General features: G+C 39.0%; 1 protein-coding gene across 3 annotated transcripts in view; it reads right to left on the reverse strand.

Annotated features, from left to right (window-relative positions):
- The window catches only part of Hgd (homogentisate 1,2-dioxygenase), a 48,994-nt gene that overhangs the window by 16,505 nt on the left and 17,239 nt on the right, over positions 1-15,250 (reverse strand). For 2 of the 3 annotated variants that reach the window (XM_020155742.2, XM_074073241.1), the window contains 2 exons: positions 12,692-12,797; positions 726-785 (listed from right to left, as the gene is read on the reverse strand). In XM_020155742.2, the coding sequence (XP_020011331.2) occupies positions 726-785; positions 12,692-12,797 (166 nt within the window). Of the gene's footprint in view, positions 1-725; positions 786-11,384; positions 11,457-12,691; positions 12,798-15,250 lie in introns of those variants that run through there. The other variant, XM_074073242.1, reaches the window with a different exon arrangement.

Genomic DNA, 15,250 nt, shown 5'->3' on the forward strand with positions numbered 1-15,250 from the left:
CTAGCCCAGACATCCATTTTAGGAGGTTCATGAAGTTAGATGGGAAAAACTTTTATATTTACTTTTTACTAATCTCTGACTGAAATTTATCATTTCCTTCAATTAATATGAATCCCGACAACAAAATATGGCAGTATTAGAAATGCATGATTTCATAACCTTGTCATGAAATCATGGATATATTTACATCACAATACAGTTGTTACAGATATCTCAAAATAGCATTTATGCTCATATCATAGTTATTAGATTTTTCCATAGACTATGATTTGGTACGTTAATAAGGAAGCATAGATATGACTATAAACCACATACAATTTCTTTTTCTGAAATATTTTTATCACTGTGTATTAGAATAATTAGCTTCTTGGTAATTTGATGTAATCTATTTTACACATTTATAAACACAATCAAAGGGGGTTCATGGAGCAAAAAGGGTTAAGAGCCCTGCTCTAACCAAGAAAAGGAGCTTGAGGCAGGAAAATGTTCAATTTCCTTCGGCCTTTCTGTGATGTACATAGCGCATGGGTGCCCTTTGGTGTCAGGTGCCATATGGTGAGTATGTAGAACATCCCTTGGCCAGCCCCCATGGCACACGCAGGTGACTTTGTCTCTGCTGCTTCCCAATAAGGCTGCTTCTGCTTGGCAGTCAGCCTGCAGTGGTTAAATCACTCACTGCAGAAGAGAGGAGGGGCAGTGGTAAGGTGCAGAGAATATTGACTTACCTTCACAAAGTCCACTTGCTTCTGAGATGCTTTTGGAATCTCAAATGGTTTCCATCTAAGCTGGAAAAAAAAATACACATACAAGAAAATTACTTTGTAAGGGGAAACCATAGACCTTCTAAATAAATAGCATCAATTACATAGAAGAAAAAGGACAGCTGCTCCCTCTGTGAGGTTCTGACCGGTGTGATTTTGTTCTTGTAAAATTAATGATTATCCATCATTCCTTAAAGGGGCTCTGTTGGGGTGTGTGTGTGTGTGTGTGTGTGTGTGTGTGTGTGTGTGTGTGTGTGTGTTGTGTGTGCTCCATGTGAGTATGTGTGTTTATGTGCTTAAATCTATATGAATATAAATTGCCTTTGTTCCTTAGAATGTCCAATTATAAAAATAAAAAGAAACGATTGCTTCCTCTTTCAGAAGCTATTTGTTTCCTTTAACATTTTGCTCAGGCACGTCAGTGAGTTGTGACTGATGCTGCTTTGCATGCTATTTATACTCCGCTCTCTTCCCCAGTATGCCAGCCTCTCTGTGTGGGCTCCTGACACTGCAGGAGAAGGTTCTACTTCTACTTCCAGCCCTTGGAATTTTGAATTATTTCTTTAAGAGAAAGAAAAAGCATCCAGCTGACATTGGATTTGGTAAATGCAGTACCGGGTTCAATTTCTTCACCAAACCCCATGTTTGTCCCCAGGCTGCCTGATGGTTCAGTTTAAATCACAACAATCTTTAATAATGAACTCATCTGAGGAAGTGGGGAGAAAAACCAGCAGACTCAGGCCCCGCTCAAAGTGTCAGCCCACCACTTTATTAATGAACCTGGCAGTGGGGCTGACCCAGCAAGGAGGCTGCTTATAAGCCCAGCAGCCCCCAGGCACATCTCATGGGGTGACTTATACCTCGGGGCTGGCTCCATTGGCTGTTGCGCCTGGTGAGGGCAGGCTGGGCTAGGTCCCCACCAGTCCTGGGGCTCAGCTCATTCTGTATTTCAGAAGGACAGCCAGATGGGACAGGAAGCAGCAAATGGAAAGTGCAGCGCTGGGATTATTCCGATGCACTTTCCATTGCAAAGGTGGATTTGAAAAAGATGGTGAAATTGTGTTTCAGAAGAAAGGAAATTCTTCAGGACTAATTCCCTCAATGATGATATCTCTTGGGAGAGGAAGGGAACTGAGAGCACGGGTCTAGGAAAGGGTTTTGCAAATTTTGGCATTATTGACATTTTGTGATGGATAATTTGGGGGCTGTCCTGTGCATTGCTGGATGTTTAGCAGTATCCCTGACCTCAGGCTTCTAGATGCTGTAGCATTTGCTCAAGTTGTAACAACCTAAAACATCCCTAGACATTGTTAAATGTCTCTTGGGGGTCAGATTTCCCCTAGTTGAAAACTACAGACCTAGAAGGAGATATTCCCCTGACTCCAGGAAGGACCACAATGAGCACTGTTAGGTTCTGTGTGTGCTCAGCATGTGCTCTACCACTGACTGAGCCATGCCTCAGCCCTGAGCACAGTTGGAGTCTTTTTTTTTTTCTAATAATTTTTTTGTGGGACTAGGATTTGAACTCGAGCTTCATGCTTGCAAAGCAGGCTCTCTACCACTTCAGCCATATCACAAGCTCAACTGCTGAAGTCTTAAGGTGAGGTGCTGGTCCATTACTAACCAGTCCCTACTGTTTCCCTGTATAGTAGCAGTGCACAGGCTGTACATCCAGGAAGATCATATGAAAAAGAGTCATCATTTTAGAGCTGGGCATGATGTCTCATGCCTATAATCCCAGCTACTCAGGAGGATCATGGTTTGAGGCTGGCAATCCCTGGCCAAAAAAAACCCCCAAAACAAAAAACAAAACAAAATGTGAGACCCTATCTAGAAAATAAGTAAAGTGGAAGAGATACGGGGCATGGTTCAAGTAGTAGAGTGACTGCCTAGCAAGCATAAGGCCCTGAGATTATCCCCCCACCCATCAAAGTCATTATTTTAGATTCCCAATGGAAGAGATTTAAGTATCAGATCAATGGTTACCTGGGCAACCTTTTAGCTCTAACCAGAGATTATCAACCTTGGTTACCCATGGGAATCACCTGAAGAGCCTTTGAAACCAAGATCAAATTAAATCAGAATCTATGAAGATAAGGCTTAGGTATATTTTATAAAATCTCTTTTAATGTATAGCTAGACTTTAAGAATCAGCATGGTCAACTCAGAGATTCTATATTTATTGTATTGCTGAATCAAGCATCATACATAGAAAAATTCACTCAATCAACCAACCAAGTCACAAACCAACCAGGCAATCAATTAACTAAATTGTGGCATTTGGGGACAGATATGGAAATAACAATGCCAGTTACCAAATAGCAGGGACATTTAAATAATACAAGTTTAACACTGCCTTCGAGATCTGCCTGAAGTTAAAATACCTGTTGTGGATAGAAATAAAGTCCTGGCCTGCAGAGAAGAGGTTCTTTTGTGAGTGACAGATTGAACCAGAGGGACTGATCAGTTGGCTAGGTCTTCTGGTTAGTTTTTCAAGGTCCTATGTTAGTACACAGCCCTCAAGTCATGTAAAGAGAAAGCTTCAGGTGGAGGATGAAAAGGCAACCATGTGATGATGTGGGAAGCCTGCCTTCAGTAGGTTCACATCCCAGGTGAAGCAATGGCCTTGATGAACTTTCTCTAATGCAAAAAATGGTTCCCTTCAAATGGTAGATGTATAGGGAGAGGAATAATTTATCTGTTGGATCTGATGGCAGTCAATTGTAGAGTTTATATTCAGACTGTTTATGACCCCAAAGTAGTTCTGATAATCTAAGTACTCATAAAAGGAATCTAGCTTTGCATCCTCAGGCAGGAGATTTTGGTCTGGACCTCTGATGTAAAAGTGAGGAGGGGGATTTGGGATAAGATGAACAGCAGGAGCCCATGGAGTACAGGGTAGAAACGCCTCCTGCTAAAGCCAGAGGCTTAGCCTCATTGTACGGATGCTGTACAACAGGAACTTTCGGATCCAAGGCCATATCAAGAGGGCAGTGTACTGGGCTAACCTGGGCTGAACCAGTGGTTCCTGCTATTGCCTCTGTTCCCACTTACTCTGTGACCTCAAGCAAGTCATGTTCTCTGGATTGTTGTTCTTACTTTCACCAATACTTACTCTTTACTTCACCAGTACTTATTCTTTACCAGTCACAAGGGGTACTGGTGAGGACTCTAATTCCGTGGTTCTCTTTAGAGAAGAGCTTCTGACAGGAGTAAAGGATGTTTTTTAAAATGGTCCTTGTTAGGGACTGGTTTGTGTCCTCCCCTAAATTCATATGTTGAGGCTCTAACCTTCAATGTGACTGTTTTGGAATAGAGTATTTAGGAGGTAATTAAGATTAAATGTAATCATAAATTTGAAGCTCTAATCCAATAGGATTAATGGTTTTATAAAAAGAAGAGACCTCACTCTCCACATGTGCTCAGAGGGAAGGACATGTGAGGTTGTAGTGAGAAGGTGGCCACATACAAACCAAAGAGAGAGCCCTTACCAAATATTTGCCTGACTGGAAACTTTATCTGGGACTTTCTCTTCAGAACTGTGAGAAAATAAGTTCCTGATGTTTATCCCACCTAATTTATGGTATTTTTTTATGGCAGTCAGTCAGAATAATATAATCCTACAGCTTTTAAAGTTTATTTTATTCATACTATATTATTGATAAATAGCTCCTCTTGTTTAGAATTTAATTATTAAATGTTTTTTAAAAATGTAATGCTGACTTCAATGTCTTGATTATAGTAGGTGTTAATAAATATTTATTGAATGACTGAATGGATGAATAAATACAAGGCACTGAGAATATTGCTTATATTTCAAAGAATAAGAAAAAAATCAAATTTGTGAGAGTTTTTAGAAGTAAAGATGACCTTCAGGCAACAGCTAGTAAATTAACAAGTATTTCTAAAAGTCCAAAGAGTATTTCCAGAATTTAAGTCAGTTCTTCATGTAGGTGCAAAATGATCATTTCTGTATCCATTCTGTCCAGTTGTTCTATCAAGTATTGAGAGAGGGGTGTTGAAATCTCAAAATAGAATTGTGTATTGTATGTTTCTCCATTCAGTTGTATCATTGCTTCACATAGTTTATAGTTGTATTCTGCAAATTCTATTAGAAAATAAACTTTTACTTACTAGAAATGAGGTGGTAAAAAGAAATTGAAAAGCATCTTCAAGCACGTCCAAAGTTAGGATTAAAATTCTTTAACATTACCAAAGAAGGAAGACAGAGAATTCATGGTAACATTTAATGATTAAGATTCAAAATTCATGCTCAGAGATGAAAAGGAAATATGAAAGAAGTAGCCTCAATATTTTCAAAGTTGGAAGCTTGGGGGTTGACTGAATGAGCTGAGTATCCCTTTCAACATTGAGATTCTTTGATTTACTGAGATTCCATCCCAAAATTGTCATAGATGAATTGGATTCTTTGACCAACATTGGCTTGTTCGAGTTAGACATATCATTAGCAGTCAAGTGATCATGATGTTTAAGGAATTGTTAGTAGCAGCTATGGCTGGGAGAGGTCCAGGGTAACTGGTAGTGGTGAATTTCGTCCAGAGAAGGAGAGAATTTCAGTCCAGACAATGAAATAAAACAGTGACTCATTGAATGCTTTAGCAAATCTAGTGATATGAGGGGAAAAGGAAGCATAATGTATGTGGAAAGAAATCAGGCTTTGATTGACTAATTGGAGTTCTTTGAGGTAACAGACAAGAGCACAGGTAAGGAAGATCCAAGTCACAACACTTTATTTAGATGTCCTAAAGGCTTTCATGAGGTTACAAAACAAAGATGAGCCATGATGGATAGAAATCTAGATTCCCATTTGACCTTGCCCTTGAATTGAAAGGATTTATATTTATTATCCAGTGCTATGGTTTAAATGGTTTTTAATCTGCTTTCCATTACTATAATGAATGCCTAAGGTAATTAACTGATAAAGAGAAAGGTTTATTTTAGTTCAAGGTTCTGGAGGTTCTAATACAAGATTGAGTAGCTCCATTGCTTTGGGCCACTGGTGAAGACAGCACATCATGACAGAAGCACGTAGCAGAGCAAATTGTTCACTTCATGATTCAGAAGGCAAAAGAGAGAAAGAGGAAGTGACCAGGGCCCACAATCCCCTTTCAGGGCACATATCCTGACCTAAGAACCTCCCACAAGGCCCCACATCCTAAAGGCTCTACCACCTCCCAATAGTGCTATCCTGGTGACCAAGCCTTTAAAACATGGACCTTTAGGAGACACTCATCCAAAACATAGCAAATGTGTATCCCAAAAGTGCATGTGTTGGAAACTTAATCCCCAAATTCATATGTCAATGGTATTTGGAAGTGGAGCCTTGGGAAAATAGTATTAGATAAAGTCATGAAGGTGGTGTCCCCATGATAGTTTTAGTGGCTTTATAAGAAGAGGAAGAGAGGCCTGAGTTAGAATAGTTGGTCTGCCTTGCCATGTGATGCCCCCTTCATCTTATGACACAACCAGAAGGCCCTCACCAGATGCTAACACCATGGTCTTAGACTTCCCAGTCTCCAAAACATTGGACTAAATAAATCTCTATTCTTTATAAATTACCCATTCTCAGGTATTTTGTTATAGTACCAGAAAATGGACCAAGAGGACTGGGAATATAGCTCAGTGGTAAAGAGCTTGCACAGCATGTGTGAAGCTGTGGACTTGATTCCCAGCACTGGAAAAATGGCTTAAAGACAATTAACACCTTGTGGGGGTTTGGGGAGAGGTGGCACAAACAATGTATACACATGTAAGTAAATGTAAAAACAATAAAGTAAAAGGGGAAAAAAAAAGACAATTAACACCTAGATCACGGAACATAGAAGTCACTCAATAAATATTTGTTAGACGACAACTCTCACAACTCTCGGAGGCGCCTATGATTATAATCATCCCTTTCTTTAGAAGTGAGAAAACTGATGATTCAGAGCAGTTAAATTTTCTCTATTGATGCTCTTAGTCCCTTCTATTCACCTATACTTTGAACACTTTGTCCAATATGCTGTCATGATGTGCTTCCCAAACTATGACTGATTTCCTTGGTCCTGAACTTAGGCTATGCCTCCATTTAATGATCTTATATTGGCCTTTCAGTCTGATTCTTATTTACTATTCTTCCAGTGCTGAGTCACCCTAGCCCACTCTGACTTCTGGGACCCTACCCCTGCTAAAGTCCTTCAGCATTAGCATCCTTGTCTAATCTCCTTATGTTAATTCATTCAAACAATATTTATTGATCATCTCTGTGTGTGCCAAGTTTTATGCTATGTGTTGGAGGTAAGCATAATGAAGTCTCTGCCCTCAGGGAACCTATTACAGATGACCCTGGAAGTATGGAGACTCCCTGGTTAAAAAAAAAATGAGAGAGATGGTGGAAATGACTTTCGAAGACAGATGTAAATAGGAATATTCCCTCAGGAATAAGTCCTGGCACAGGGCCTATTTAACATTCTTAAACATGGAAAATAAGAGATACAAGCAAGGAGATCATCTGGTTTGCAGACAGCTCCAATATCTTTCTAAGATGTGAAATGTAAGTTGATAGAGATGAACTGTACCAAGGATCTAGCAAGCTGTCCAAAAGGGCAGTACAGGGCAATGTGCACTACAATGCTGGCAAATGCCAAATGATGCATTTAGGAAAATGCAATCTAGTCTATTTATAGGGCGATGAGATCCAAGCTATCAGGGAACAAATTTGACAAATGCTTGCAGTCTTTCAATTTGGAAGAATGTATTTGCTGGGTGCTACAGATTAGATGGAGATGATGGAGATATAGATCCTACTCTCAGATACCCTGAGAAATAATGAGAGTTCACTGAGGAAAGTGGTACCTAGAGAGTATTGGATTTGGTGTTTGACAGGTGAAGACATACTTATCATGGAAGTTTTAACTGGGAAGGACTGTCAAATAGGTAACTAAATATAATTTTCTCAGACTTTCTCAGTGAGAGTTTGGAGTACATATTTGGAAGAGGTTATGGGTGGGGGAGGGATGAATGCATAATGCTGTGGTTAATTAATGAAGCATAAAAGAGATTTTTAATTTGTCAAAAAGAAGTAAATGAAAAGACAAAAGGATAGACTTTTGCAAGAAAAGCCAGAGTGTGTGTATCAGGGCAAGGGAAGCAGATAGCCAATGATATAAGTCACAGATCAGAAGGATGGTAAACCACTTCCTTGGTGGAGCTGCCATTCAGAGAGGTACTTTGGGATTCTGAGGTGTAGTTCTCCCAGCATGTGTGAATTCAGAGTTGTAAACAAGCAGTGGTGGTAATGGAGAAGTCATTTGTTCATTGCCATATAGAAAGGGTTCAAGTGATCCAAAACAAGGACAAATGCAAAGCAATGTTAGCAGGAAAACATGGCAAAGGTGCAGGGGAACATTAATGAATGGAAGATCTACTAGAAAGTAAGCAGAGACTTCTGATACAGTAATTTTGATTAGCTCAAGCTTTCTAACACAGTGCCAGGAACTTCTTGACTCCATTTTGCCCCCCTCTAGCTCTATTTTTGCCTCTGAGTCTTTTTCCTTTTGAGTCTTTCTCTTTCCTGCAGTCACCTTGCATTCTGGGAACAACATGACTGATCAAAACATCTTGTGACAAGAGTTGAATCTACCCCCTCACACACACACAGCAATGACTTTCTTATCATGTTAAGGTCCTACCTAACTAATCCTGACATAATGCCTGCCCTTCCCTGTATAATCTGGAAGCTTGTGTCAGTCCCCTAAAAATGACTTGGGTCACTGCCCTCCTCCCTATTTATTCTTCCCAATGTGGCCACATTCCTTTAAATCTCTTTTTTCTGTCTTTCACCACTACTCTCTTTAATTGGTATCAGACAAGTGGCTAGACCTACTCTGTTGGAACTCCTGAAGCTAAGATTTCTGCTCTCAACTCCAGCAACATTCTCTATCAAAATCTATGCTATTTGTGAAATAATGAATTAGTATACACAACTAATATACGTATAGCTATGGCTTAAGATGGGAGACTTTCATTTTCTACTTTATTAATTCCTACATAAGTTGAGTTTTTATAAGTATATATAATTCATATAACAAGGCAAAGCTGGACCTAGTGTTCCATACCTATAATCAGGAGGCAGAGGCAGGAAGATGATGAATTTGAGGCCAACCTGGGCTACATAGTGAGAACTTGTTTAAAAAAAAACTAAACCAAACCAAACTAAACAAATAAAAAAAGATAAAACTGAAAAATTTGATTGCAACAGCTTTAGCTTTAATATAAGAAAAAAAAATCTGAGATGTTCCAAATTTAATGTCAAAAACCAGAGGGCAGAGTGGGGAAGAGACAGGGGAAGTTAATGAGCTAATAATAGCTTAGAAGCAAAACCAACAAATAGACCATTTATGTTGAAGCCTTGATTAAATCCCATCATAGTGACCACCAGGACTTCCATAACCTGTTTGCATATTAACTTTTTGGGACTATTAACCTCAACCAATCTGGAAGGGACAATTATTCTCCTTATAGACTGCCCTCTTATTCCAAAGATTTCCTGTTCAACGTCACCTCCCATGTCCTCCAGCTATAGCCAGTGTAGGTTACAGTGCTTTCTTTCCCTAAAGTTTATTTTAAATTGCTCTTATCACTGGCCTAGCAGACATTTGCCAACTACTCACTTCCCAGGCCTGTTGCTAGGAGTTTCGGGAACCTGACTCAGCTAGCATCTGTAATGGCTCAATAACCACTTTTATTTCAGTGATCTGTTGATCTCTAGAGTTGTGGTTTCACAGCTTCCATGGGTATATCACCTGTACCTTAAAATAACCTTTCAAAAAGAATGTGTTCATGTTAAATAAAATGTAGCAGCAGTAGTCATGGAAAAATAATAGGCATTAAAAACATATTCCTGAGCACATTACATATCATACTCACAGTATAGAGTCCCATATTTTCTGTAAAGGTTAGCTTTAAAACCCCTACTATAAATAAAATCATATAAAAGAAGAATGACTCCATGGTTGCCCACACAACCACAAACAAATCTGAGACGGTGCATTAAGACTTAGAGACTGAGACAACTGCTATGAACAATGTGAGCAAAGCAGGGGCACTGGAACTCCCTGGCCTACCCCATTTGCCACTAGTGATTTGATTCCTATCTTAAAAGTCACATGATTTAAATCCTTATCTGCCTATTGACTTTCTCCGTAATCCTTCATTTGGTCTAGTTCAGTGGTTCCTGAATTTAGTTTGAATAAGGAATACCATAGTGGGTAGCACAAGCAAAACCATACATCCTTTATATACTTTATAGGTAATTAAAGGGATTATCAGAGATAATTTTGTTTGTGGGTTTTTGTGTATGTGTGTGTGTGTTTATTTTTTATCTTTCTTGGTGATTTTACAACCACTTTGTTCCTTTGTATAATACGAGATTTGGCTCCACTTGAGAGAACTGTCAGACACATAACTGAGGATTTTCTATGCCACTTTAAGAAAGAATAAGAAGACTTATAGTGGTCCAAATAATTTCCCAACCTTCCAATACTCATATATAATAAATGCTGAGTTGGCATTTAGCTGACCAGGAATCCTATGAAAGCACAGGTATGCATTTTTTTTCTATTTTCTAGTGGAAGATTAAGCAATTAGATTTTTAAAAATAAAAACAAATGAGGATGACCATTGTACTTTAAGGGAGAAATTAGAGAATTTGAGATGTAACTTTTGGGGCTCAGAAAAAGAAACTCTAAAAGTGTGGCATTTTGACATGCTGAGCTGAAAATACCTTAGTCAAGGTCTGTTTCCAGGTTTCTCTCCCAGTCACAGGGAAGGCCTCTCTCTGAAGTTCCCTTATCTGACTGAGAAAATGTCTTCCAAAGGAAATGGAATTGTCAAAAACTCTCTTTTCAGCAATCTCATCAAATAACCAGGAAAGATTAACCACTGGAAAGGAGAGACCATAAATTCCATAATTTATGTTCTATAAGTCATCACCATACCCTGACAGGTTTTTCATCTATTTTTCTGAGGGCGATTCCTCCTCTCACCTTTCTGGTACTCTGTGAAGAAGGATATGTAAACATTTGAACTTTGTTGGGTTATTGGGTGATTACTGTCCTTAGACTCCTGCCCCCATGTTAATAAATTTACATCCCTTTCTCCTGATTCATCTGTTTCTCTCAGCTTTATGAAGTAAGTGAGGAGGTAAATGATTTACTGAGGATGTCCTGACAGATGCATTACTAACCCAAGTGTGAGAGACAAAGTAGGCAAATGTCATGGAGTTAGCAGTCTGTCACTAGAGGACAACATGAAGTCAGGTCCCCAAGTTTATTGTGCAAGTTGTATCTTGAACAAGGGCCCTGTCCTGCTAAAGGAGAAAAGGGAAGGAGCTGAAAGCCTGGCTCTTGTTCCCTTGTGAGGGACCTGAGTCTGTGGGGCTGAGGTTGGAGCATGGCTGCCTTTCCTCCAATGTGCTCCAAGGCAATATACAGAGCAGAAGAAGTCAGGGGAGGACGTCAGCTATACCATTAAACTTCACATAAATTAAAGGTATTATTTAGACAAAATATCCCAGTTTCAAAATGGCTGTGAGATAGATAACATTTTAAGATGTTAACTTACATTTTTCCACCCTGAATGCTTTCCTTTCTGCCCCTGGTGGAAGGGGGTGAGTTGCATTCAAGTTGTACTTAGTTCTCTGAGATTTCTATAATTAAGAGATGGAACAAGGCAGGAAACCAAAGGTGACTATGAATTATTCTGGCTTTTGTTTTGCAAAAAGCCTAAGCATTTAGGAGAAGTAGATTTAAATAGATTTGTAAGAATAGACAAAATATCTTGGCAAACAAAGAAGAAGCAAGAGATTTCCTTGAGCTGAGGAGAGATGGGAGAGGGAGAGTGGCAGATGGAGACCCCAGAATGAAAAATAATTTCAAATGATAAACAAAAATTACCTTCCTGAGCTGAGATGCACAGTTATCACCACTGCCTTTAAGTGATTATTTCAAAATGGCTGCATCAGAGTCATGGTTTTGTGCCTACTGTCTGCCAGGCACTGTGTGAAGCATGTTCACACCTATTCTCTCACATAATCTTCACAATAGCACCTCAAGGCCAATGCTGTTATCACATTTTATAAGTGAAGCATCATGGGTTCAAGGACATAGCAGAGGAGCCAGAGATATAAGGCCAGGCCTATTTTTCTTTCTGCATTATATATATCCTGGTATCAGTGACATGTACCTAAACTCAAAGATAAAGGCAATACATTCGATTCTGAAAAGTTTTAACAAAAAGAGCTTCATTCTATCTCATTGCTGCAAGCAGAGTATATAGATAATTCTGATCCCCAAAGAAAAGCCCACTTATTACTGAACCAAAGGGAAGAAACTGCTGGATAAAAAACGGAAGTTCCTGGGCTGAAAAGAAAGTACCATCAATCTGACACCACAAGACTTACAGAATTCTTCTCAGACAGCAAGACTCTCATGCCTATAACAGATTTCAGAGACCTCTCATCAGGGTTGTCAGTATTGAGGATGTTTTTCTTTATTTTGTGGTTAAGTTTAGGTTAAAAAAAACAAAACAGAAAGTCATAGATATATAGGTATTTTGACCAGCCTATATAATTTCCTTGAAAAACAACTCTCCTGGGGGCTCTTAAGTCTGAACCATTCCTGTGCCTGTCTATGTGCTTTAGGTTAGAAGGACACAAACTTATATACACACATATAACACATACACACACACAAAAAAAAAACCCCAAAAAACCAATTACTCAAAATCCCTATCCAAGTTTGAGCAAAAACTAGACCTAGCATTTATTTTAAAAATCATTCTAATATTTTCAAAGATCTTGACCCTGATTTAAATATTCCTATTCAAAGTTTAGGATACGTGGTATGTTCCAATTCATAGGTCTAGATTACCTGGTTAGGATCAGGAGCAATTTCATCCCAATTGTGAGTGACATGGCCTTGGTCAATGGCCTCAAAGGGCTTGTGAGAAACTGAAGGTAGAATCCTGTACAGCCAGCTAGAGGGGAAACAAGAACATATATTACTTTAGGGTAATGCTCTGAGTGATACACAGACTGGCTCAGGAGGTGCCATTGGGAAGACAAGTCAACATGATCTGTGGGCTTTAATGTGAAAAGTAATGACACAGTATCACTTCTTTACAGCCATTTGCCACCTGTAGCTCCAGCCTTTTCTTTCCTTTCCACTATACCTATCACTCTTCAAATTGAAGCTCTGGCTCTGAGTTTTTCCCATGCTGCCAAAAAAAATGGATTGTCTTTCTTGACAACCACCAGGGAAGAGGAAGCACCTTGAGGGATATCTATGTAGTGAAATCTGTAGAAAAACATTAGCTTAATTATAGCATATAATGCTAATCCTTCTTCTCCGATGTTAGGACAATGCATTGCGAGAAGGCATTATACTGACCTAGATTGCAAGAATATGGTGGCATCTTCCTTATTTTTGAAATATTAATCAATTTTCTCCTTTAAAAGTATAAAGTGATACATTCCAATGATAAAAATAATTGAAGTAATTCAAAAGATCCTCAAAGGTAAATGGCTCCTCCAATTTCTTCAGAGTCTTTCCTCAGAGACATGAGAATTTAGCAATCTTCTATATTCTCTCAGGTATCTCCAATGCATACATAAGCAAAATTGCTAAATTGTTGTACCACTTTCTTCTCATATGAATAATATATGAGAATGCCTGATCTCTCACATCTTTCCCAATTTGAGGTGTTGTTAATAATTTAAGTCTTATAGGTGAAAAATAGTGCTTCATTCTATTTTATGAATAAAATAAGTTTGAGACTCATTTATGACTTTTTTGTAATTTTTCTATGAATTACTTTGTATAAGTCTCTTATTGTTTTCAGCTGGGTTGTGTTTTTGACATTAATTTGTAAGAAATTTTAGAAATTAACACTTTTGTTCTAAGAAATTGTAAAAGTATGTGTCTATCTTTCATTATAGTATATTTATGGCTCTCTTTTTTTGTTTTCTTTCCTTTCTTTTCTAAGTTCTACTGTCTGTTCATGTCAAGGCCTGAGCCAAAGGTCTCTTTGCTAGGATCAGATCTCAGGCTTCAGGAAGAAAAGAAGAGACTGATGAAGGAATCCTGAAAGGTCACCAGGAAGAGAGTCCTCCAGAAGTTGAGAGGAACATTGAAACTCACTTAAGAGGCACCCAAGTCTTTCCAGGGGCCACACCCCGACAGGATACAGAAGAAAGGATACTACTTCTGACCATGAAAGACCAGATTTGCTTTAACAGACTCTGACCTTTTTGGCCTTAGGACAGTCTCCCTCAGGGTTGGAGCTGACCTAGGCCAACAATGAGTCATATGGGAGATAAATGGACTAGGTTTTTTTCTGCTTCCATCTGACTCCTTCAACTCTTGATGATGTGACTTGACCTACCAAGCCTGTATAACACCCAGTAGTATATGGGCTTGAGAGCATGTGTGTATATCTTAGCACCAGCTGTGTGAGTCTAGGCAAGACTCTATTTCCTGGATCCTGGGTTCTTTTGACTTGTCTCTTAGGGTTGTTGTGAGGGCTGAAAGGGTTCATGTACATAAAATGTGTGGCACAGAGTAGATACTTGAATTGTCTGTCCTCTCTAGATAATCTGGAATTTTATCACAGTCTAAACTTTACAATTATCCAGTAGGACAGTCTCTATCCTATCTCTCATCTTCTCAGGATCCAAGGGATAAGCTAACTAATCTAATAAAAATTAACCCCTGAAAGGGCTGGTGGAGTGGCTCAAGTGATAGAGCATCTGTCTAGTAAGCTTGAGGCTCTGAATTCAAGCCCCAGTACTACCAAAAAAACAAAATGAAACAATAACAACGAAAACCCAAAACAAAACAATAATTAATCTCTGAGAGATAGACAGAATCTTTAATAGTTTTATAGTTCCCTGTACTCTGGTTTAAATAAGTAGTGACTGAGAGATTCAGATTGGCCAACCTAATAGATGGGGCTAGGCCCATTTTCCTAGTGTGAATTTTGAACATTTTCACAAAAATCCTTGTGGATACTTTTAGAGTGCTCTGAACAGACAGGTGGGCCATCACTACTATCCCTCATTTTTAAGCTGAGTTTCTAAAACTCCCTAGGCAGCATTATATTGCCCTGGACAGAGATTTAATTCTGATTCAGGGAATTTTGCCAGCTTCTTAATGAAATGTCAACAGCTCCTTTTCAGCCTCCTGGAACAGAGCTCAGCTCCTGCTGGCTGAAGATATTGCTGAATAATGGGGGCAGGCAGCAACCAGAAACCAGGTAGCCTTTTAGTGGATGGGTCATAAAGTCAAGAACATAGTCATGGAGCTCAGGTTATCATTAATTAAAATTGTTATGAATTGTCCATGGCTTACTTGACCCTGTCTATTCAGGCTAAAGCAATATCCCTGATTGTTTTTTTCTTTTTGAGGAGGGGTTTCCCTATGTCGGCCAGG

The sequence above is a fragment of the Castor canadensis genome, chromosome 5, assembly GCF_047511655.1.
Source record: "Castor canadensis chromosome 5, mCasCan1.hap1v2, whole genome shotgun sequence".
Lineage (NCBI taxonomy): Eukaryota > Metazoa > Chordata > Mammalia > Rodentia > Castoridae > Castor > Castor canadensis.